This window comes from Schistocerca nitens, chromosome 5 (assembly GCF_023898315.1).
Source record: "Schistocerca nitens isolate TAMUIC-IGC-003100 chromosome 5, iqSchNite1.1, whole genome shotgun sequence".
Taxonomy (NCBI): Eukaryota; Metazoa; Arthropoda; class Insecta; order Orthoptera; family Acrididae; genus Schistocerca; species Schistocerca nitens.
The window spans coordinates 342,914,297-342,938,334 of NC_064618.1; the positions used below are offsets into that span (position 1 = coordinate 342,914,297).

General features: G+C 40.7%; 1 protein-coding gene across 1 annotated transcript in view; it reads left to right on the forward strand.

The window, feature by feature from the left end:
* The window catches only part of LOC126259929 (centrosome-associated protein 350-like), a 169,359-nt gene that overhangs the window by 63,210 nt on the left and 82,111 nt on the right, over positions 1-24,038 (forward strand). The window contains exon 13 of the mRNA XM_049957021.1: positions 23,016-23,080. Within this exon, the coding sequence (XP_049812978.1) occupies positions 23,016-23,080 (65 nt within the window). The remainder of the gene's footprint in view (positions 1-23,015; positions 23,081-24,038) is intronic.

Here is a 24,038-nt window from a genome sequence, read left to right on the forward strand (position 1 = left end):
TTCTCTCACTTCATCTCTTGTCATTTTCAGAGGATACAATAAATGCATCTGAAGGTCGAATTGCTATATAATTCTGCTGCTCAAAGGTAACTTATGGAAGGAAGTATTTCACGTTTTCGTGAATCTGACTTGCATGCATCTGTTCAATGTGGTATTAACAGTGCCATTCATCACGCCAGTCAGCCGTTCTAGTCGCCCATTATCTCTTCTGTTAATAGGCATGAATACCTGCGTTGTATTTCCATTGACCTAGTAACATGCAAGTCTATGACTAATAGGATTAGTTTCTGTGACTGACATTTTCTCGCAAAATTTGGCTTATCGTATAGCAGTGCACGGCACCAACTTTTAGTTGTTCCTTGCTTAATATCACATGGTAGTTTGAAATTTTTTCTGGTTACTTGAGTCTTAATTTTGCCATGATTTACATATACTCACTGATTCTTTGAGTGAAATGAATTTGTAATGCATATAAAACTCTATGTACCTAAATAACTCTGTTTTTTCGTTTTGACATCTTGCATACATTGATTCTGTATGTTTATGCTTTCTTGTATGCTTCTGTTGTTAGTGTAAATTGGAAACCTAATTTAAAGGCTATTAAAGTTCCCAATTTTTAAATGTTTTACAGTGAAACTAAATTTCAGAACACTATTATCATGCATGTTTACATTAAAAAGACCAAAAGTTATTGAAATTCTGCCTATAGACAGTTTTAAATGGACAACAATAATGTATTCCATTATATACTTGTACACTATTGACAGTAACTCATTTGCTGTCTGATTTTGTCCTCTGACCTAATGTCACAACCATTTTGACCTTGAACAGTAGTACTGTATCAAAGCTGGGTTGGTTACTAATCAAAAAGTCGTGCTTCAAAAATATAATGACTTCATTGCTCATAATATGACACGTTTTGGACTAAGAGCGACATGTCATACATAGATATAAAATTTACAAGATGAGTCTGTAACAGTCATAAGCAGACTTTAATCTTGTAGTTATACTTTCTCTTATGCATTACGCAAAAGCATGTAATATCAGCCTCAGTCTTTGAATATTCACCCATGTGTAATTGAGACCAAATACTGAAAACTAACACATGAATACATAGTTAAAACTGCATGTACAATGTAGTAGGCGGCTGACAGAGAGAATGTGTGATGAATCTGTGTGTGTGTGTGTGTGTGTGTGTGTGTGTGTGTGTGTGTGTGTGTGTGTGTGTTATTATTATTTTACAGTAAAGGGCAAAACAGGGCTCCAGCAGTTCTTATTTTCAGACATAGTTCTCATGACATGAACGATAAATTGTATCGAACAGTAAGAAGAGCTCTGGACTTTCATATGTCAAGTAATGATACAGAAAATAGCCTAACTTTACAGGTACAGGATAAGTAATAACAGAGGGTCTAAAAACATGCACAGTGACTGAAACTTGAACTGCCATAAATCTCTTTTTCTTAACCTGTCACATTAAGTAAAGACAACAGGGAATGTTGTGTGAAATGGTATTTGGAATTGCTATTCATCTTGATCCCAAATAGAGAGAGATCCTCTAGGAGAATAATAAAAAAATAAAAATAAACGAAATTCCAACTGTGAGGATCAGTCTGTAAGTGGGTGGACTAATATTTAATTGAAAGAGCTTCGATTCGTTCAGAATGTAAAAAACTAGGAAAAAGTTGGATTTATAAGTAGTATGGCAATCAAAGAAACATGGTAAAGCAAAATCGACAGTGAAAATGCATAATCAATAAGTCCAGAAGTAAGACAAACAGCAACAATTGAGCAGAAAACGAGAAAATGAAGAAAGATTCGACGTATAAAATAAACAATACAAAGATAAGAAGAATAAAGAATTCGGAAAAAATATCAGAAAACTATTTTTTAAGATATGCAATACTTTATTTTCTCATGAGACAATATTCAGCTGCTCAGACAATTTTTAGTCAATAACTGACTATTTTACTTGAATGTTGCATAACTGTAGCTCACAGAGTATAGAAATAAGTATCACGAAAACAAAGTTAGTGCTACAACTGTCAGTGTAAGAATTTTTATTTCCTTTCTATGTGGTACGCATGAATAAAAGTTTGAGTACAGTTTATTGTTCTTGTAGATATTGAGTCTGATGTACAAAAAATATAAGCAGCAGAGATTTTGGTTTATGTATCATTGACCGTAGCATTTTTATAATGATAAATATAAGAACAAATTAAGTTTAACTCTATTTTGTCGCTAGATAAGATTATGAGGATTCCATGGTTGTATTCTGTGCTATAAAACAGCTACCGACCACTAGCTTGATGACACTTTTCATAACACATTTAATATTTTCTATCATTATCAGTTTCAAACATTTATTTCATCATCAGATGGCTGGATTGTATTTAGGAGGCAAACTGTTAATCAGCTTTTGAATGCTTGGTGTACTGGCTTTTTAAATATTCAATAGCTGGTTAACAGTCCCTCTATACAAACACGCTCAATATTTCTCATATATAATATGTAACTTTATTTATCATCTTGTATTATATGACAATTCTAAACTTCACACAAGAGTTGAAAAGTTGCAGATAACGTATTTGGAAGTGCCCATTCCCAGTAAATACTAGAATTTTTCTCTACAACTCGATGTAAATGGCAAAAGTGCTTTTTCGTTCTGTCTAAGTCATCAGAAAAATTTGTTTCATATCTTGATGCAAGGAAATGATTGTATATTACAATATATACCTCTTTCCCATCATGCACCTTCCACCTAAGGAAGCTGTAAGCCAATCATTTCTGATCTTCCTTACAGTATCTTCTGTTCCACGTGAGTTTCTGTTGCATGTTTTTACACTGTTTACGTACCTGAATGCAACCACTATCATTGTGTCTAAGATTACAGGTCACCTAGTATCATATTTTCTTATGGTTATTTTGTCCCTCACCCACACTCTTCTGCACAGGCCTCCTGTCTTGTTTCTTATTTTCCCTGTTGCTAAATTTCTCTACTGTTGTAATTTTTGTGATTTGTCATTGTCTGTGTGACCAATATTTGAAGTGAAGTCTATACTAATGCTTGCATTCTCCATCTGGCCATCTTCATTTGTTGTTCTTGTCATCGTTGTCATCATCATCATCATCATCATCATCATCATCATCTGTATTTCAGTCTCATCATTGCCTCTATCTTAACGTTCACTTCAAAATACCATCCAGCCTTCTTATTGTCTCATGAGTTCCAACCCACCTTCTTAACTCTTCTCATAATTTCTGTCGTTTCTTTGTTCTCCAGTGAAAGAAGCCCATAAGCTCGAAAGGCAAGTTACTGGAACATGTAAATGAGTACTTTTATCAAGTAAGCTGCCATTTCTGCTTCATTGGTGGATTCATATGCTTAATGTGTAAAGTTCTATACTGATTTTTTATCTTATTTGTTTATTTATCATTTTCTTAATATTTAAAATAAGATACATCTAAAGCTAAGCTCATTTAGTGTCCTGTAATTTTTAAAGTTCCCTGTGAGTCCAGACTTTGCTTTGCGAATTGCCTAAAGATGAAAGCTTGAACCATTTCATGTTCTGTTTCAGCAGGAGGATTTTCAATATACATTCTTCTACATAAAAACTGGCCACTGCAGAGGCTAACTCAGAATCGTTCATTTAAGGTGCAAGGAAAGCTGTCTGTCCTTCAGAATTCTAAGTCAGGCCACCTACACAGTGTGGTAACATTGTAGGATGTGGAAGTTTCTGGAGGATGTGTTGCCTTCTATTCAAGCTATTACAGTGCCATATATGTTTACGGTCAACAGGTAAACGTCATATGGTGTAGACACAAGGTTGCTAGTTCAACTCCACTCCTTCATTTATCTTTTAATCCGCATTTGGCTATTTGCTAAACTTATCAGTCTGATGGAACTTCAGAGATAATTTACACCACTTTCAAACCTACCATAACAGCAAAATGTCCAGAAACATTTCCATGGAAGAGCACATGGCTGCATCAAGATCAGAAAAATTTATGGGCGAGAGTTTTCTTGCGCTACAGCAGCCACCCACAACAGGCTGCCTGACACTAGGCATCACCACCAGGTACATGTGGCATCATGCACATAGAGCACATTTCTGCTCACATTGATAAGGATAAAATTGTTTATTATTGTAGTTAGATTTTCCACATGAAATAACTTCAATAAACTAACACTGTGCAGTAACACAACAAGTGCAGATTCTATGAGTATATTTGTCAATTATCATTTTCTTATTGGTAGTCATGGTATGTGTCTTAAAGTTACTTATTGGATTTTGCATATTTGCAACTTGTGAGTTTTGTTTAAGTCTTATAACGTAGTCACAAATGGAAAAAGGGCTAACATTGGCAGCACATTGTTCGCTTTGATTTTAAGGCACTGGAGATAGTCTGTAACATTTGTATCATGTGTGAGGTGCGAACTATTAGGCAAACAACATCAAAAAAGAATTTTCGTATGTCAGAAAAGATGGTCCTGGCATGAATGATTTTCATCATTCAGGAAGTCTCGATAACAGACATACATGATGAACTGTGACCATTTAATCTTTGTGTGACTTTTCTATTCAATAGCTAAAGTTCAGAAGTTAGATGTACGGTTGTTCTAATTGAAAGCAAGAAAAAGCAAAAGGATGACTATTACTGCATGTTTGCATCATTAAGCATTCTTGTGCAGTGTTGTTACTGATGACAGGTTATGTTGCCTTTAGGTTAACTTCTTAAGAAGAAATTAATGGCTGAGCCCTAACAAGAGGCAAACACTTCAGCAAAGGGCAGTGTGAACAGGGAATATTTTGCATCTAATGGCACAAAAAGGGTGTCGTGCACTATGAACTCCTCCCATGTGTATTATTTGTAGCAGCTTGTATTTGTTGGCAACAACTGAGACACTTTCTGGTCGCAGTGTAAGAAAAATGACCTACGATACTGCATCAAGTTTTGTTTCTAAGTGTTTATGCACTCTGCTGATTTCAAAAACAAATTTATCCAGGTGTTTGGGGAATCATCCCTCATGCTCTTATTCATCTGATCTTGTGTCCTTGAATGTTTATCCTTCACACTCCTTATTGAACAACTGGATGAAATTGCACTTTGGACCAGGCTTGACGAAGTCTTTAATGTAGAACCTGTAGGTTTCTAGTGGTGGGTTCAAAATGGCTCTAAGCACTATGGGACTTAACATCTGAGGTCATCAGTCCCCTGGACTTAGAACTACTTAAGCCTAACTAATCTAAGGACATCACACACATCCATGCCCGAGGCAGGATTCGAACCTGCGACCATAGCAGAAACATGGTTCCGGACTGAAGCGCCTAGAACCGCTCGGCCACAGCAGCCGGCTACAGGTGGGGAATTGGTAAGCTAACTTTGCATTGTCAGACTGTTTCAGGTAATATGAAAGAATATATTTTTGATTATTAATTTCTCTCTCATATTTATGTTGTCTTCATTAACTAATGAAAAAGTTGTATTAAAATACACACTTCTTACTTAATACAAATGACTTACAACTAGCCACTATAACCTTATGACAAAATCTATTTTAACAAAGCAAAGTATCTATAACTTGAGCATGCCTAGATTGGCATGAATTAGTAGGAAGATATCAATTTTGGACTTCAAAACAGTCTGTCTTTGCATTCCATCCTACGTCATACTCAAATAGTATTGAAATGGGACGTTTCATCATTAAAATAGTGTGTTGACTAAAACAAAAAATTACGTTGGCAGAAGCAGAAAAACATATTACCAAGTTTTCAGAATCACACATTTCTTGCCATTCCACAATGTGGTACTGGAATTAGTGGGAAAACTTATGATGGAGAAGTTTTCTTAAGATTTCCTAGTTGGTTCATGACCTGGCTCTCTGTTGCTCTGTTGGAAAAATCTGGCCTGCACCAAGATTGGAATTGACATCTAACGTGGCCTTCACTTTGGAATAGAACTCCACTACGTCAAAGCTAGTGAAAAACTGCTACATTCACCTGTACTTTATTGCCCCAGCGATGGCTAGATCAAACCAGTTGCAATGCAAAGGACGAAATTAGTTGCAGTTTCCATGTGGAACAATCTTCTTGGGGTCAAAACCAAAAATTAATAATCTGATGTCAAACCACGACACTCACACAAAATATTCATTGGAAATGACAAGAAAGTGTCAAGCTAATTTAGCAGCGTAATTCTGTTTCTTCCAGGAAGTAACTTGACTGTCACAGAATTTTCAAACATGTTGAGGGTTGTTGTCAAGTTCCTGTTATACTACCAACAACGGGAATGTTTCTACAGCCGATGAGCTCCTTCAATGCCCCAAAGGAACGGTGACCGATGGTAGGAGTACCAGAAGTTTAAGCCAGTGGGTTTCACTTCCATTTCGGTAACTAGGTTTAGGGGCTAATGCATACTTACTAACAATTCATGAATGCTCCAACTGCAAACAAAAAACTATAAACTGTCACAATTCTTTTTCATTTTCTGTGTGAGTCACACTGAAAACTGAAAAGCCCGTCTACCAGATGTGATTCACAATTTAGGGTCATCTCTGATTGCTATACTGTAAACATTTTAGGTGGGGAAATACATCTTTTGATAATTGAGACTTCACAAAATGTTTCTAAGATCAGTGTCATTGGCGCCACCCTCAAAACAGAAGAACGCAAATGAAAAAAACAAGACAACATTGGTTGCAAAATGTGTACTTCCAATAAAAGACTTTGCAAGCTATGATTAACAAAGTAGGAAATCAAAAATGTCTACTGTGCGAGTGACTGAAAAACCCATGAAGAAAATGAAACTTGTGAATGTATGCAGATGAGGTTCAATTCCAGCTTCTGCTAACATAAAAGGAGGAGCAGTTGTTATCAGAATATGAAACAACAAACACAAAACACTGACAGTTATGTCAAGAGTGAGTCATCTGTAAGAAAAACTATAATTCAATCTGCAGATACCGAAAGAACCAGAAGTATCATAATGATTACAGTATAACTGCTGCCAATGCTTTACCAATAAAAGTGAAAAGTGCCTAATTGAAGAGCTATTTAACTTGCATTATGCTAAAGACAGAGAGAACCCTAAAAAACAGTATGTTCACAAAGCTGAGACCCTGATGGTTTCCTACGAACGACACCTCTGGCCTACCACAACATTCATGTGAGAATTTTTGAGGTGTGACATGACTGCATAAATGGGTGGACTGTTTGAGAATTTGTATAGACTATGCATAAACTGCTGATTCATTATTCATAACTACCACTACTTGTAACAGTGGTCATTGCTAGCTGGATTATAGCACATGTATGCATCAGAGAGTGACACCTGTTTATTCAAATAACTGTTGCTCAGTATATTTCGGATCACTGGAAGTAGGATTTCAGCAAGTTGATTACTTAACTTACTGTAACATATAGAACCTGTGTGGTAATGATTGTCATTTCATTTGCGTAGTGGATGGTAAAATTTTTTGTGGAATTATCTCCAGAGTGAATTTAATTCCCCCAACAATGAACAACTCTGTTGTCATTTTTGCATCATTAGCAGCTCATGAATTGAGGACTATTGTAGTTCAGTCGGATTATTCATAGTGATGACAAATACAAGAGATGTAATTTCAAATTGATCTTGAGATTTATTTTACATACAGCAGTGCATGGTTTAACTGTAGAGTTAGCAATGTTTAACCTGTCATACTTAATTTACAGAATGGTATGCATAAAAAACTATTGTTGTTGTGGTCTTCAATCTGAAGGCTAGTTTGATGCAGCTCTCTATGCTACTCTATCCTGTGCAAGCCTCTTCTCTGTAAATTATTGCTGTAGTCCACATCTACATCTACATAGATAGTTTGCAAGCCACCGAACGGTGTGTGGTGGAGGATAGCCTGTACCATTACTACTAATTTCCTTTCCAGTTTCACTTGCAAATAGAGCGAAGGAAAAACAACTGTTTATGTGCCTCCATAGGAGCCCTAATTTCTTATATCTTATCCATTTGAACGTGCTTACTATACTCAACTCTTACCTCCCTCTGCACCTTTTAGCCACCAGTACTAAAATTATGATTTATTTGTTGATGTCTCAGAATGTTTCCTATCAGCCGATCCCTTGGTTTAGTCAAATTATGTCCCAAATTCCTTTTCTCCCCAATTCTGTTCAGTACGTTCTCATTAGTTATGTGGTTTACCAATCTGTCATTCACCATTCTTCTGTAACACTACATTTTGAATGCATCTATTCTCTTCTTGTCCACACTGCTTATCATCCACATTTTGCTTTCGTTCAAGGCTACATTCCAGACAAATGCTTTCAGAAAATACTCCCTGACACTTAAATTTATATTCAGCGTTAACAAATTTCTCTTCTTCAGAAATGATTCTCTTGCCAGTACCATTCTACATTCTATATCTCCTCTCAATTGATCATCAGCAGTTATTTTGCTGCCAAAACAGCAAAACTCATCTGCTATGTGTAGTGTCTCAGTTCCTACTCTAATTCCTTCAACATTGCCTAATTTAGCTACATCCCATTACCCTTTTTTAAATGTTAATCTTATATCTTCCTTTCAAGACACTATCCATTCTGTTCAACTGCACTTTCAAGTCCTTTGCTGTCTTCAACAGAATTAAAATCTTCATTTACATCTACATAAAACTACTGTACGATGCATGGCGAAGAGTACCCTGTACCCCACAAGTCATCAGCAAGCCTCAAATGTTTTTTTTCTTCACACTATGCTTTAAATTCCTTCTCCAAATCTCTCTTTGGCCTCCTTTACTGCTTGCTCAGTGTACAGATTGAATAATGTTGGGGTCAGACTTCAGCCCTGTCTAACTTCCTCCTCAACCACTGCTCCCTTTAGAATTCTAAAGAGTATATTACAGTCAACATTATGGTTACCTGACATTGTCAGCAGAAGTGCAATCTCTGATTATGAAAAAATGTAAATTCCATATGACAGACGTTTGTATAGCCATTAGAACATCTGTCACACTGTAATTACATCACAGTATATTAATCAAGGTTTGAACGACGAACTGGAGATGGTGCCCACGCAATTTGTGTCAATCAAATAATTCCTTTTGCAAAATATTTTAATAAGGCTGAAATTAATGCTCAGTTAATGGCACCATTTATACGTGTGCCATTCAGATTTTAGTTCAAAAGAACAGTCACCCTTGCATAACTCTGGACTGGAATGAGACAGATGGTTCAGATTTGGTCCCCCAGTGTATTGGACCTTTATGTAAGATGACTTTTAACCATTTGAAAAATCATGTTCGTTTGGATTTTACATGCAAAAAGCACGTTTTTCTGGCAGGGTTTTGAAGCACGACGCTTCTATACTTTAAACTTATACGAATAAATTCAAACTTTGCATGAAGGTAGATAATTGGATAAATTCAAAGCACAATGTTTTGTGTCCAATAATATTTACCATCGTCGAGATACGATGGCTTAAGGGCAAGCTAAATGTTACACTCAAAAATTCATTCTTATGTGAATTGAATGCACAGAAATGATTTAAAGTGAATCAGATAAATAAAAGTGCATTCTTACTGTAAAATATTTTAAGACTCACTTTCATTCAAACTGTATATATATATATATATATATATATATATATATATATATATATATATATATATATATATATATATATATACTCCTGGAAATTGAAATAAGAACACCGTGAATTCATTGTCCCAGGAAGGGGAAACTTTATTGACACATTCCTGGGGTCAGATACATCACATGATCGTACTGACAGAACCACAGGCACATAGACACAGGCAACAGAGCATGCACAATGTCGGCACTAGTACAGTGTATATCCACCTTTCGCAGCAATGCAGGCTGCTATTCTCCCATGGAGACGATCGTAGAGATGCTGGATGTAGTCCTGTGGAACGGCTTGCCATGCCATTTCCACCTGGCGCCTCAGTTGGACCAGCGTTCGTGCTGGACGTGCAGACGGCGTGAGACAACGCTTCATCCAGTCTCAAACATGCTCAATGGGGGACAGATCCGGAGATCTTGCTGGCCAGGGTAGTTGACTTACACCTTCTAGAGCACGTTGGGTGGCACGGGATACATGCGGACGTGCATTGTCCTGTTGGAACAGCAAGTTCCCTTGCCGGTCTAGGAATGGTAGAACGATGGGTTCGATGACGGTTGGGATGTACCGTGCACTATTCAGTGTCCCCTCGACGACCACCAGTGGTGTACGGCCAGTGTAGGAGATCGCTCTCCACACCATGATGCTGGGTGTTGGCCCTGTGTGCCTCGGTCGTATGCAGTCCTGATTGTGGCGCTCACCTGCACGGCGCCAAACACACATACGACCATCATTGGCACCAAGGCAGAAGCGACTCTCATCGCTGAAGACGACACGTCTCCATTCGTCCCTCCATTCACGCCTGTCGCGACACCACTGGAGGCGGGCTGCACGATGTTGGGGCGTGAGCGGAGGACGGCCTAACGGTGTGCGGGACCGTAGCCCAGCTTCATGGAGACGGTTGCGAATGGTCCTCGCCGATACCCCAGGAGCAACAGTGTCCCTAATTTGCTGGGAAGTGGCGGTGCGGTCCCCTACGGCACTGCGTAGGATCCTACGGTCTTGGCGTGCATCCGTGCGTCGCTGCGGTCCGGTCCCAGGTCGACGGGCACGTGCACCTTCCGCCGACCACTGGCGACAACATCGATGTACTGTGGAGACCTCACGCCCCACGTGTTGAGCAATTCGGCGGTACGTCCACCCGGCCTCCCGCATGCCCACTATACGCCCTCGCTCAAAGTCCGTCAACTGCACATACGGTTCACGTCCACGCTGTCGCGGCATGCTACCAGTGTTAAAGACTGCGATGGAGCTCCGTATGCTACGGCAAACTGGCTGACACTGACAGCGGCGGTGCACAAATGCTGCGCAGCTAGCGCCATTCGACGGCCAACACCGCGGTTCCTGGTGTGTCCGCTGTGCCGTGCGTGTGATCATTGCTTGTACAGCCCTCTCGCAGTGTCCGGAGCAAGTATGGTGGGTCTGACACACCGGTGTCAATGTGTTCTTTTTTCCATTTCCAGGAGTATATATATATATATATATATATATATATATATATATATATATATATATATATATATAATAGAGGGAAACATTCCACGTGGGAAAAATATATCTAAAAACAAAGATGATGTGACTTACCAAACAAAAGTGCTGGCAGGTCGATAGACACACAAACATACACGCAAAATTCAAGCTTTCGCAACCAACGGTTGCTTCGTCAGGAAAGAGGGAAGGAGAGGGAAAGACGAAAGGATGTGGGTTTTAAGGGAGAGGGTAAGGAGTCATTCCAATCCCGGGAGCGGAAAGACTTACCTTAGGGGGAAAAAAGGACAGGTATACACTCGCGCGCACACACACACACACACACACACATCCATCCGCACATACACAGACACAAGCAGACATTTGTAAAGGCAAAGAGTTTGGGCAGAGATGTCAGTTGAGGCGGAAGTACAGAGGCAAAGATGTTGTTGAAAGACAGGTGAGGTATGAGTGGCGGCAAATTGAAATTAGCGGAGATTGAGGCCTGGCGGATAACTAGAAGAGAGGATATACTGAAGGGCAAGTTCCCATCTCCGGAGTTCTGACAGGTTGGTGTTAGTGGGAAGTATCCAGATAACCCGGACGGTGTAACACTGTGCCAAGATGTGCTGGCCGTGCACCAAGGCATGTTTAGCTACAGGGTGATCCTCATTACCAACAAACACTGTCTGCCTGTGTTCATTCACGCGAATGGACAGTTTGTTGCTGGTCATTCCCACATAGAAAGCTTCACAGTGTAGGCAGGTCAGTTGGTAAATCACGTGGGTGCTTTCACACGTGGCTCTGCCTTTGATCGTGTACACCTTCCGGGTTACAGGACTGGAGTAGGTGGTGGTGGGAGGATGCATGGGACACGTTTTACACCGGGGGCGGTTACAAGGGTAGGAGCCAGAGGGTAGGGAAGGTGGTTTGGGGATTTCATAGGGATGAACTAAGAGGTTACGTAGGTTTGGTGGACGGCGGAAAGACACTCTTGGTGGAGTGGGGAGGATTTCATGAAGGATGGGTCTCATTTCAGGGCAGGATTTAAGGAAGTCGTATCCCTGCTGGAGAGCCACATTCAGAGTCTGATCCAGTCCCAGAAAGTATCCTGTCACAAGGGATGGGGAAGTGGCTCTGGTTATTTGCTTATGTACCAGGTCGGGAGGGTAGTTGCGGGATGCGAAAGCTGTTTTCAGTTTGTTGGTGTAATGGTTCAGGGATTCCTGACTGGAGCAGATTCGTTTGCCACGAAGACATAGGCTGTAAGGAAGAGAGCGTTTGATGTGGAATGGGTGGCAGCTGTCATAATGGGGGTACTGTTGCTTGTTGGTGGGTTTGATGTGGACGGATGTGTGAAGCTGGCCATTGCACAGATGGAGGTCAACGTCAAGGAAAGTGGCATGGGATTTAGAGTAGGACAGGTAGATCAACACCTTCAACCCATTACATGCAGTCTCCCATCCTTCATCAAAGACACCAACCACTTTCTCGAACACCTGGAATCCTTACCCAATCTGTTACCCCCGGAAACCATCCTTGTAACCATTGATGCCACTTCCTTATACACAAATATTCCGCACGTCCAGGGCCTCGCTGCGATGGAGCATTTCCTTTCACGCCGATCACCTGCCACCCTACCTAAAACCTCTTTCCTCATTACCTTAGCCAGCTTCATCCTGACCCACAACTTCTTCACTTTTGAGGGCCAGACATACCAACAATTAAAGGGAACAGCCATGGGTACCAGGATGTCCCCCTCGTACGCTAACCTATTCATGGGTCGCCTAGAGGAAGCCTTCTTGGTTACCCAGGCCTGCCAACCCAAAGTTTGGTACAGATTTATTGATGACATCTTCATGACCTGGACTCACAGTGAAGAAGAACTCCAGAATTTCCTCTCCAACCTCAACTCCTTTGGTTCCATCAGATTTACCTGGTCCTACTCCAAATCCCACGCCACTATCCTTGATGCTGACCTCCATCTGTCCAATGGCCAGCTTCACACGTCCGTCCACATCAAACCCACCAACAAGCAACAGTACCTCCATTATGACAGCTGCCACCCATTCCACATCAAACGCTCCCTTCCCTACAGCCTAGGTCTTTGTGGCAAATGAATCTGCTCCAGTCCGGAATCCCTGAACCATTACACCAACAACCTGACAACAGCTTTCGCATCCCGTAACTACCCTCCCGACCTGGTACATAAGCAAATAACCAGAGCCACTTCCTCATCCCCTCAAACCCAGAACCTCCCACAGAAGAACCACAAAGGTGCCCCACTTGTGACAGGATACTTTCCGGCACTGGACCAGACTCTGAATGTGGCTCTCCAGCAGGGATACGACTTCCTCAAATCCTGCCCTGAAATGAGATCCATCCTTCATGAAATCCTCCCCACTCCACCAAGAGTGTCTTTCCGCCGTCCACCTAACCTTCGTAACCTGTTAGTTCATCCGTATGAAATCCCCAAACCACCTCCCCACCCTCTGGCTCCTATCCTTGTAACCGCCCCCGGTGTAAAACCTGTCCCATGCACCCTCCCACCACCACCTACTCCAGTCCTGTAACCCGGAAGGTGTACACGATCAAAGGCAGAGCCATGTGTGAAAGCACCCACGTGATTTACCAACTGACCTGCCTGCACTGTGATGCATTCTATGTGGAAATGACCAGCAACAAACTGTCCATTCACATGAATGGACACAGGCAGACAGTGTTTGTTGGTAATGAGGATCACCCTGTGGCTAAACATGCCTTGGTGCACGACCTGCACATCTTGGCACAGTGTTACACCGTCCGGGTTATCTGGATACTTCCCACCAACACCAACCTATCCGAACTCCAGAGATGGGAACTTGCTCTTCAATATATCCTCTCTTCCCGTTACCCACCAGGCCTCAATCTCCGCTAATTTCAAGTTGCCGCCACTCATACCTCACCTGTCATTCAACAACATCTTTGCCTCTGCACTTCCGCCTCAACTGACATCTCTGCCCAAACTCTTTGCCTTTACAAATGTCTGCTTGTGTCTGTGTATGTGCGGATGGATATGTGTGTGTGTGTGCGCGAGTGTATACCTGTCCTTTTTTCCCCCTGAGGTAAGTCTTTCCACTCCCGGGATTGGAATGACTCCTTACCCTCTCCCTTAAAACCCACATCCTTTCGTCCTTCCCTCTCCTTCCATCTTTCCTGACGAAGCAACCATTGGTTGCGAAAGCTTGAATTTTGTGTGTATGTTTGTGTGTCTATCGACCTGCCAGCGCTTTTGTTTGGTAAGTCACATCATCTTTGTTTTTAGATATATTTTTCCCACGTGGAATGTTTCCATATATCTATATATACACATATATATATATATATACACACTCCTGGAAATGGAAAAAAGAACACATTGACACCGGTGTGTCAGACCCACCATACTTGCTCCGGACACTGCGAGAGGGCTGTACAAGCAATGATCACATGCACGGCACAGCGGACACACCAGGAACCGCGGTGTTGGCCGTCGAATGGCGCTAGCTGCGCGGCATTTGTGCACCGCCGCCGTCAGTGTCAGCCAGTTTGCCGTGGCATACGGAGCTCCATCGCAGTCTTTAACACTGGTAGCATGCCGCGACAGCGTGGACGTGAACCGTATGTGCAGTTGACGGACTTTGAGCGAGGGCGTATAGTGGGCATGTGGGAGGCCGGGTGGACGTACCGCCGAATTGCTCAACACGTGGGGCGTGAGGTCTCCACAGTACATCGATGTTGTCGCCAGTGGTCGGCGGAAGGTGCACGTGCCCGTCGACCTGGGACCGGACCGCAGCGACGCACGGATGCATGCCAAGACCGTAGGATCCTACGCAGTGCCGTAAGGGACCGCACCGCCACTTCCCAGCAAATTAGGGACACTGTTGCTCCTGGGGTATCGGCGAGGACCATTCGCAACCATCTCCATGAAGCTGGGCTACGGTCCCGCACACCGTTAGGCCGTCTTCCGCTCACGCCCCAACATCGTGCAGCCCGCCTCCAGTGGTGTCGCGACAGGCGTGAATGGAGGGACGAATGGAGACGTGTCGTCTTCAGCGATGAGAGTCGCTTCTGCCTTGGTGCCAATGATGGTCGTATGCGTGTTTGGCGCCGTGCAGGTGAGCGCCACAATCAGGACTGCATACGACCGAGGCACACAGGGCCAACACCCAGCATCATGGTGTGGAGAGCGATCTCCTACACTGGCCGTACACCACTGGTGGTCGTCGAGGGGACACTGAATAGTGCACGGTACATCCCAACCGTCATCGAACCCATCGTTCTACCATTCCTAGACCGGCAAGGGAACTTGCTGTTCCAACAGGACAATGCACGTCCGCATGTATCCCGTGCCACCCAACGTGCTCTAGAAGGTGTAAGTCAACTACCCTGGCCAGCAAGATCTCCGGATCTGTCCCCCATTGAGCATGTTTGGGACTGGATGAAGCGTCGTCTCACGCGGTCTGCACGTCCAGCACGAACGCTGGTCCAACTGAGGCGCCAGGTGGAAATGGCATGGCAAGCCGTTCCACAGGACTACATCCAGCATCTCTACGATCGTCTCCATGGGAGAATAGCAGCCTGCATTGCTGCGAAAGGTGGATATACACTGTACTAGTGCCGACATTGTGCATGCTCTGTTGCCTGTGTCTATGTGCCTGTGGTTCTGTCAGTGTGATCATGTGATGTATCTGACCCCAGGAATGTGTCAATAAAGTTTCCCCTTCCTGGGACAATGAATTCACGGTGTTCTTATTTTAATTTCCAGGAGTGTATAAATAAAATAGAGGGAAACATTCCACGTGGGAAAAATATATCTAAAAACAAAGATGATGTGACTTACCAAACAAAAGCGCTGGCAGGTCGATAGACACACAAACATACACACTAAATTCTAGCTTTCACAACCAACGGTTGCTTTGTCAGGAAAGAGGGAAGGAGAGGGAAAGACGAAAGGATGTGGGTTTTAAGGGAGAGGGTAAGGAGTCATTCCAATCCCGGGAGCGGAAAGACTTACCTTAGGGGGAAAAAAGGACGGGTATACACTCGCGCACGCACACACACACACACACACACACACACACACACACACACACACACACATCCAACCATATATATATATATATATATATCTAAAAAGAAAGATGATGAGACTTACCAAACAAAAGCGCTGGCAGGTCGATAGACACACAAAAAAACACAAATATACACACAAAATTCAAGCTTTCGCAACAAACTGTTGCCTCATCAGGAAAGAGGGAAGGAGAGGGAAAGACGAAAGGATGTGGGTTTTAAGGGAGAGGGTAAGGAGTCATTCCAATCCCGGGAGCGGAAAGACTTACCTTAGGGGGAAAAAAGGACAGGTATACACTCGCACACACACACATATCCATCCACACATACAGACACAAGCAGACATATTTAAAGACAAAGAGTTTGGGCAGAGATGTCAGTCGAGGTGGAAGAGTAGAGGCAAAGAAGTTGTTGAGAGACAGGTGAGGTATGAGTGGCGGCAACTTGAAATTAGCGGAGATTGAGGCCTGGCGGATAACGAGAAGAGAGGATATACTGAAGGGCAAGTTCCCATCTCCGGAGTTCGGATAGGTTGGTGTTGGTGGGAAGTATCCAGATAACCCGGACGGTGTAACACTGTGCCAAGATGTGCTGGCTGTGCACCAAGGCATGTTTAGCCACAGGGTGATCCTCATTACCAACAGGGTGATCCTCAGACAGTGTTTGTTGGTAATGAGGATCACCCTGTGGCTAAACATGCCTTGGTGCACAGCCAGCACATCTTGGCACAGTGTTACACCGTCCGGGTTATCTGGATACTTCCCACCAACACCAACCTATCCGAACTCCGGAGATGGGAACTTGCCCTTCAGTATATCCTCTCTTCTCGTTATCCGCCAGGCCTCAATCTCCGCTAATTTCAAGTTGCCGCCACTCATACCTCACCTGTCTCTCAACAACTTCTTTGCCTCTACTCTTCCACCTCGACTGACATCTCTGCCCAAACTCTTTGTCTTTAAATATGTCTGCTTGTGTCTGTATGTGTGGATGGATATGTGTGTGTGTGCGAGTGTATACCTGTCCTTTTTTCCCCCTAAGGTAAGTCTTTCCGCTCCCGGGATTGGAATGACTCCTTACCCTCTCCCTTAAAACCCACATCCTTTCGTCTTTCCCTCTCCTTCCCTCTTTCCTGATGAGGCAACAGTTTGTTGCGAAAGCTTGAATTTTGTGTGTATATTTGTGTTTTTTTGTGTGTCTATCGACCTGCCAGCGCTTTTGTTTGGTAAGTCTCATCATCTTTCTTTTTAGATATATTTTTTCCACGTGGAATGTTTCCCTCTGTTATATATATATATATATATATATATATATATATATATATATATATATATATATATATATATATATAGAGAGAGAGAGAGAGAGAGAGAGAGAGAGAGAGAGAGAGAGAGAGAGAGATTTTACACATACGCATGCCACTTCCATGTTTCAGACTTGTACAAATCTGTTCAAATTTGTAAGAAGGTAGACAAATACATATAATTAATGGTCATCCTATTGTTTTGTAAAAGCTTTATCTGTTACCGCAATAAGCAACATGGTTCAAAAGAGAATAAAAAAGCCTATTTCAGATCAGTCGTCGCCAAAGTCAACAACAGTGTTCTAATCGCAAAATTATGACACAGTAAAGGTTATGAACCAGAATAAAAAAAATGCTCCTATTGTACCACAGAAAAAGGTAAATTTTGTTCTGGATGGAGTTAGGGATTTAAAAGAAAGGAACCAGCTTTTCGACTTATCCACTTCCCCAGTGCTTTGAGCTCTCTTGGGCCCCCACTGTTACACCTATGGCGAGGGGTGTAAGAACAAATAGAGGCAACTTTATGTGCTTCAAGTGAGTGGGATCCATCTACAATAGGAAGTGTTCGGGAGTGAGGGTACATCTTTAATAGAATTATCCCAGAGTTGGGCAGCAAGCATTCTAAACTTTAGTGACACACTGTCTCAAAATGCACTACATGACAAATGCCATGTTGGATGACATGATAGCACATTTAATGTTATATGAAATGACATCACATATCGTATTACTTTACTTCACATGCTGCATTATATTACATAACATGGGTACTAACACTAACAAGTAAAAAAGTGGAAATATGTCAAAATGTTTTGATTTAAATGTCTTTGAAACTGCCAAGTAAGTCTGAAAGTTAGTTCCCTTCTTTTACACACCTAACTGTGCCCAGGACACATTCGCCCTTTTTTTTCCCCTTCTATGATAAAAACATTTTTTGTTCTGGTTACATAGACCAATAACTAGTTTCACCAATTTTAATTGCCATCTTCAGATCATTTACATACATCAACCATTATGTCACTTCATGTCCACAGCTAGATGACAGTGCACTGCACAGAGTGACACAGTGGTTGATGTATGTGGATGACTTGAAGGTGCCAATTAAAATAGCTGAACCTAGTTGCCTATGTATGAAATTAACTGCGATTTGAGCTAGTAAAACTTCTCAAACAAGAATATTATGTTTTTTCTAATGAACATTGTCAAAATCTTCCTCTAAATCTACAAATGCTATGAATGTAGATTTGCCTATATTGTAAGATAAATTGTGGGTCAAGTATTGCCTTGTGTATTCCTACAGTTCTCTGGAACCCAAACTGATCTTTCCCAAGGTCATCTCCTACCAGTTTTTCCATTCTTCTGTAAAGAATTCGTATTAGTAGTTTGCAGCCATGACTTCTGAAACTGAAAGTTCAGTAATTTTCGCACCTACCACACCTGTCCCAGGAAAAGTTTTATAGTTCAAAATATGGCTCCAAAATCTGTCTTACCATTACAGAATCAATTTCAAACTTTCCTCTGTCTCCATGTTTCTTCCAGATTTACAGCCTTCTTTTACAATTCTTCAGTCAAATGTTTAAACCATTAGAAGTGCAAAAATTGTACTAAAGCCAAAAGATAAAGTGTGAAACAAGCAGATTTTATGTGCAGTTTCTTGGTAATAAACACACAGCAGTTTTCACATCACGTTCCCACATCAGAAATGTTGTGAAAGGCAGGGAGCTCTGTGTTTCCACCCAACAGTCAAGAACTAAATTAAAGTCAAACTGCAAGCACTCTAGCAAATGTGTTGACAATCTCCCCTTCTCTGTTTGGTTAACCTCTTGTTACCTTTAATTCTCTCTGCTTATGTATGCTGCAAATAGAAAAACTAATTTGGGGGGCACTTTTCACATTTCTTTACAAACCACAAGCAGGAGTTATGTTGTGGTCATTGTGAGTAGATGATACTAACATCTGTATGAACAAAATGGTGTGGGTACTCAGTGATTAAGTTGGTATTATGCTGTATAACTGCTTTAAATGACAATAGTGGTGGCACAAAAAGTGTAGCAGTGATTACTTGAGTAAAGGTAGCTTGGTGATGTCAACACTTCTTATGAGCATCAACTCTGATTAAGCTCTACCTGTTTTCTCCTGGTCCCCATCTAACATCCACAGTGCACCTACCATGCTACACTGCCTCATGTTTCCTTCAAGAACAAGCAGGAAGTGGAACCAAAAACTCCTAACACTTAAAGGGAATCAAGTTGTGAATTGAACATAAGCTATGGAGTGCACAATGTATTCCTTTTAAAGTGATGTCATCATTTTCTTGTTTTACAGGTAGAGAATGCAATGCAATATCAAATGACAGTTATATCCACCACCAACATTAATAATTCCTCCACCATTGCCATTTAATGATTGCTTTGATATTCTTAATGCAAGTTGTGCACTGTTGTTATGAATAATAAGATAAAAGCTTATGTCTATGAGAGCAAAGTTTTGCTATAGCCCTGAGCTGTATAGCTTCTGGCAAGTATACATTTAACTGTAACAAGACATTCTAGAGCTTCTACAGGTTGACAAATGAATAAGTAAACATCTACATATTAATTCTGTAATGATGCAAACTGTTGAGTGTTAATTTCTGAGAAATTGCAAATAAAACTTTTATAAAATTGTACATTGTAGTGTGAGTAGAAAATTAAATTAAATTTGTCCTGTGTACCTGCATTATGTAGTTACTCTGAAGTTAAGTCCAGCTCATACTTACAGACCATAGCTATAATTTTTCATGAAATAAGTGCTTTCTTTAAATAATACTACTCAACACAGTTTGCATCACACTTTATTTCAACTGTTTTAGTACTAATTTTGCACATGTAATAATTCTTTATGCACCTTGTATCATAAATAATTTTTTTATATGTTATACAACAGGCCAAACATTGCTCACCATGCAGTTAAATCATGCATCACTGTTTGCAAAGTACATCACAAGATCAATCTGAAAATGATGTTTCTTGTATTTGTCATCACTGTGAATAATCTGACTTAACTAAAATAGTCCTCAATTAATGAGCTGCTAGTGATACAAAAATGACAACACCATTGTTCATTGTTGTGGTAATTCATTTTGCTGATAACTTCATAACAAATTGTGCCATCCTTCATGCAGCTGAAATGACAGTCACTACACAAGTTCTGTATGTTCCAGTAATTTGAATAAACAGGCTTTGCTCTCTGATAATATGCGTCATAATCGAGCTAACAGTGACCCTGTAGCATTAGTTATATATCATTAATCAGCAGCTTATGGATAGTATATACGAATTCTAGAATAATGTAGCCATCTATGCTCTGGTACAGCAACATGATAATTCTCATATGAATGTCGTGATAAGCTAGATACGTCGTTTGTATGAAACCATCAAGAACTAAATAGCACTGACTGTGAAGAACTGCTTAGAAAATTAGCACCATGCTCAGCTTGGAAAAACTATTGGTATTTTGAGTTCTCTCTGTCTTAAGCGTACTGCACACTGGAAAATTATTCGGCATGGGAGTTTTTCACTTGTATTGACAAGGCATGAGCAGCAGTTATATTGCAATCATTATGTGTAGATGATACTTGTCGTTCTTTCCTTATTTGTAGACTGAGTTATAGTTTTGCTTAAGGATGATTTATTCTAGATATTACAGTCTGCGTCTTAGGTTCGTGTTACACATTTCGATGACAAGTGCTTCTCCTTTCATGTTAGCAGAAACTGGAATTGAACATCCGCTGGTTTCATTTTTCTTCACAGCTTTTTGAGCCCCCCTTTTTTGATATTTGGTTTTGGTTTACGTGTATTTGATTTTGAACTTTTTTATTCATAGCTTATGAAGTCTTTCTGTGGAAGTTCGCCTTTTGCAATCAATGCTGTGTTTTCTTTTCATTTATGTTCCTCTGCTTTGAGGGTACTGTCAGTGACAGTTATCTTAAATCTATAATTATCAACAGATGTGTTACCTCATAATGTTTACAGTGTAACTACTGTAGATGATCCTTAAACCTGAATACCATCAGTTTTCAGTATGCTGAAGACCAAAATCAGAAAGAATTGTGACAATTGTTGATTCATGATGATTAGTTCGCATTTGATGCATCTGAGTATCCCTACACCTAGTTGCAGAAATGGAACTAAAGCTCATAGGCTTAAGCTTTTGGTATTCCATCTCTGTGGCTGCATATTTGAGATGCAAACTCCACTTATTTCCGAGTTAACTGATGAAAATGTCGGCTATAGAAACATTCTCTCTGCTGAAATATAACTGGAACTTGGAAACAATACAGAATGTTTGTCAACAGTTTGATAATCCAGTTACTTCCTGGAAGGCACAGATTTATTGTGCTAAATTCAATTTATATGTAGCTAATCCCATCTTCTACGCTACCATTTGTTTGTTCTAGTCACTACTGAGACAATAAGGGAGAGACAAATGCCACAACTCCTTGCTAGCTCTGAGATAACGGGGCCGTGTTCCAAAGTGAAGGTTGCATTGTCTCTCCATTCCAATCTCACCAGAGGCCAAGTGTTTAACTGTTCTGTGCAGAGCTACAAGCAGCCAGATTAAACATCAATAAATAAATGTTAAGAATACTTTTCCATCATAAAGCTACTTGCTTATTCCAATACCCGTTTGTGTAAGGGCAAAAAAATTATGATATTGCACACGTTATAATACCTCTTTCTGCTTATGCCATCATAATTTTTGGTTTTTGTGAATACACTATTATATTTATGAAATTCCACTGAAAAGACAGCATGTAAACGCAGACCATTTCAAGGTCCAAAGTGCGTAATTTCTCACTAATTTGTGCTGACACAGATACTGTGTTTTATTAAAATAGGTGGTGTTGACCCAGTTCACTGAAGTTATTTCACATGGAGAATCTAACTACAATAAAAAACAATTTTATGCTTACCAATGCAAGGGCTGGAAACATCCTTGGTATGCCACACCGCAGTCAGCTAATGGCAGCCAGTTGTGGCGCGGCCACTGTAGGGCAAGAAAATGCTTGAACATAAACTATTCTCATCTGAATGCAGCCATGAACTCTACTGTGGAAATGTTTCTCGAAGTTCTTACTATTAATGGTGGGTTAGTAATTGATGTAAGTTATTGTTGAGGTTTCATCAGACTGATACCTTTAGCAGGTAGACAGAACTTGCTTTAAAAAAGAAAGTAAGAAAAAGATTCAAACTTGCAACCTTGTTTCTACATTATGCCTTTTTTACCATTATACCACAAGCAGAAACAGCATGGAACAAGCTCGAGCAGTTGACAAGATTCCATCCAGAAACTTCTGCATTATGCAGTGCTGCCAGATTGTGCAAATGGCAGGAATTATAATTCTGAAGAGCAACTGGTTTTATTGATGCCTTAAGTGAATGACTCAGACATGGTGTCCTTCGCGGCTGGCTGGCAGCCAATTTTTATGTCTAATACAGTACTACTTTAAATTGTTACATTTTTATGTGTTATTTTTCTTGTTCCATAGGCTGTAAGTCAAAAGGTGGTACCCAAAATGGAAATAAGTTGAAGGACATCAGTCATCTCCAAAAGGTAAGAGCTCATATTGCAGATATAATAGCATTAATGAGTAGTTCTCCGTATCTGAACTTGAATGATACTTCTATGAGGCATTTCATGGAACAAGCCTCAGGAGATAAAGGCATAGAATCTGTCAAGTTAAAACTAATACACACAAGGAAATGTGCTTTCCCATTTAGTTAATTGTGATAGCTATAAATACAACAAACAAATGAATTTCTAATGTTTCAATGCATGCTAATTTGTTTTTGTTGTTATGGTCATCAGTCAAAAGACTGGTTTGATGCAACTCTCCTCTCTAATCTATCCTGTGCAAGCCTCCAAATTTCTACATAACTGTTGTAATCTACATCCATTTGAACCTGCATACTGTAGTCAAAATTTATTCTTTGTATACAGTTTTTACCTCCATTCCTCCCATCCACCCACCTATCTACCCACTTCCCTCCTTTACTAGAAGAATTATTCAATGACGTCTGAAGGTATGTCTAACAACCAGTCACTTATTTTAGTCAAGTTGTGCAATAAGTTGCTTTTCTCCCCATTTCATTTCAATGCCTCCATGCTTATTACCCGACATACAAGTCTAATCTTCAGCATTCCCCTGTTGCACCAGATTTCAAAAGCTTCTGTTCTCTTCTTGTCTGAACTGTCTTATCGTCTTTGTTTCATCCAGACAAATACCATAAGAAAAACTTCCAAACAGTTAAATTTATATTTGATGTTAACAACTTTGTCTTTTTCAGAAATGCTTGTCTTGCTATTGCTAGTCTACATTTTATACTCTCTATACCGTAGCCATCATCAGTTTTTTACTCCCCGAATGACATCATTTAGCTACTCATTTCTGAAACCTCTTGCCTGTGCATTGCCTGATTTAATTCAACTATATTCCATTACCCTTGTTTTACTTTAGTTGCTCATCTTTTAACCTCTGTCTAGTGTGAGCAGCATGCCATGTTCCATGCAG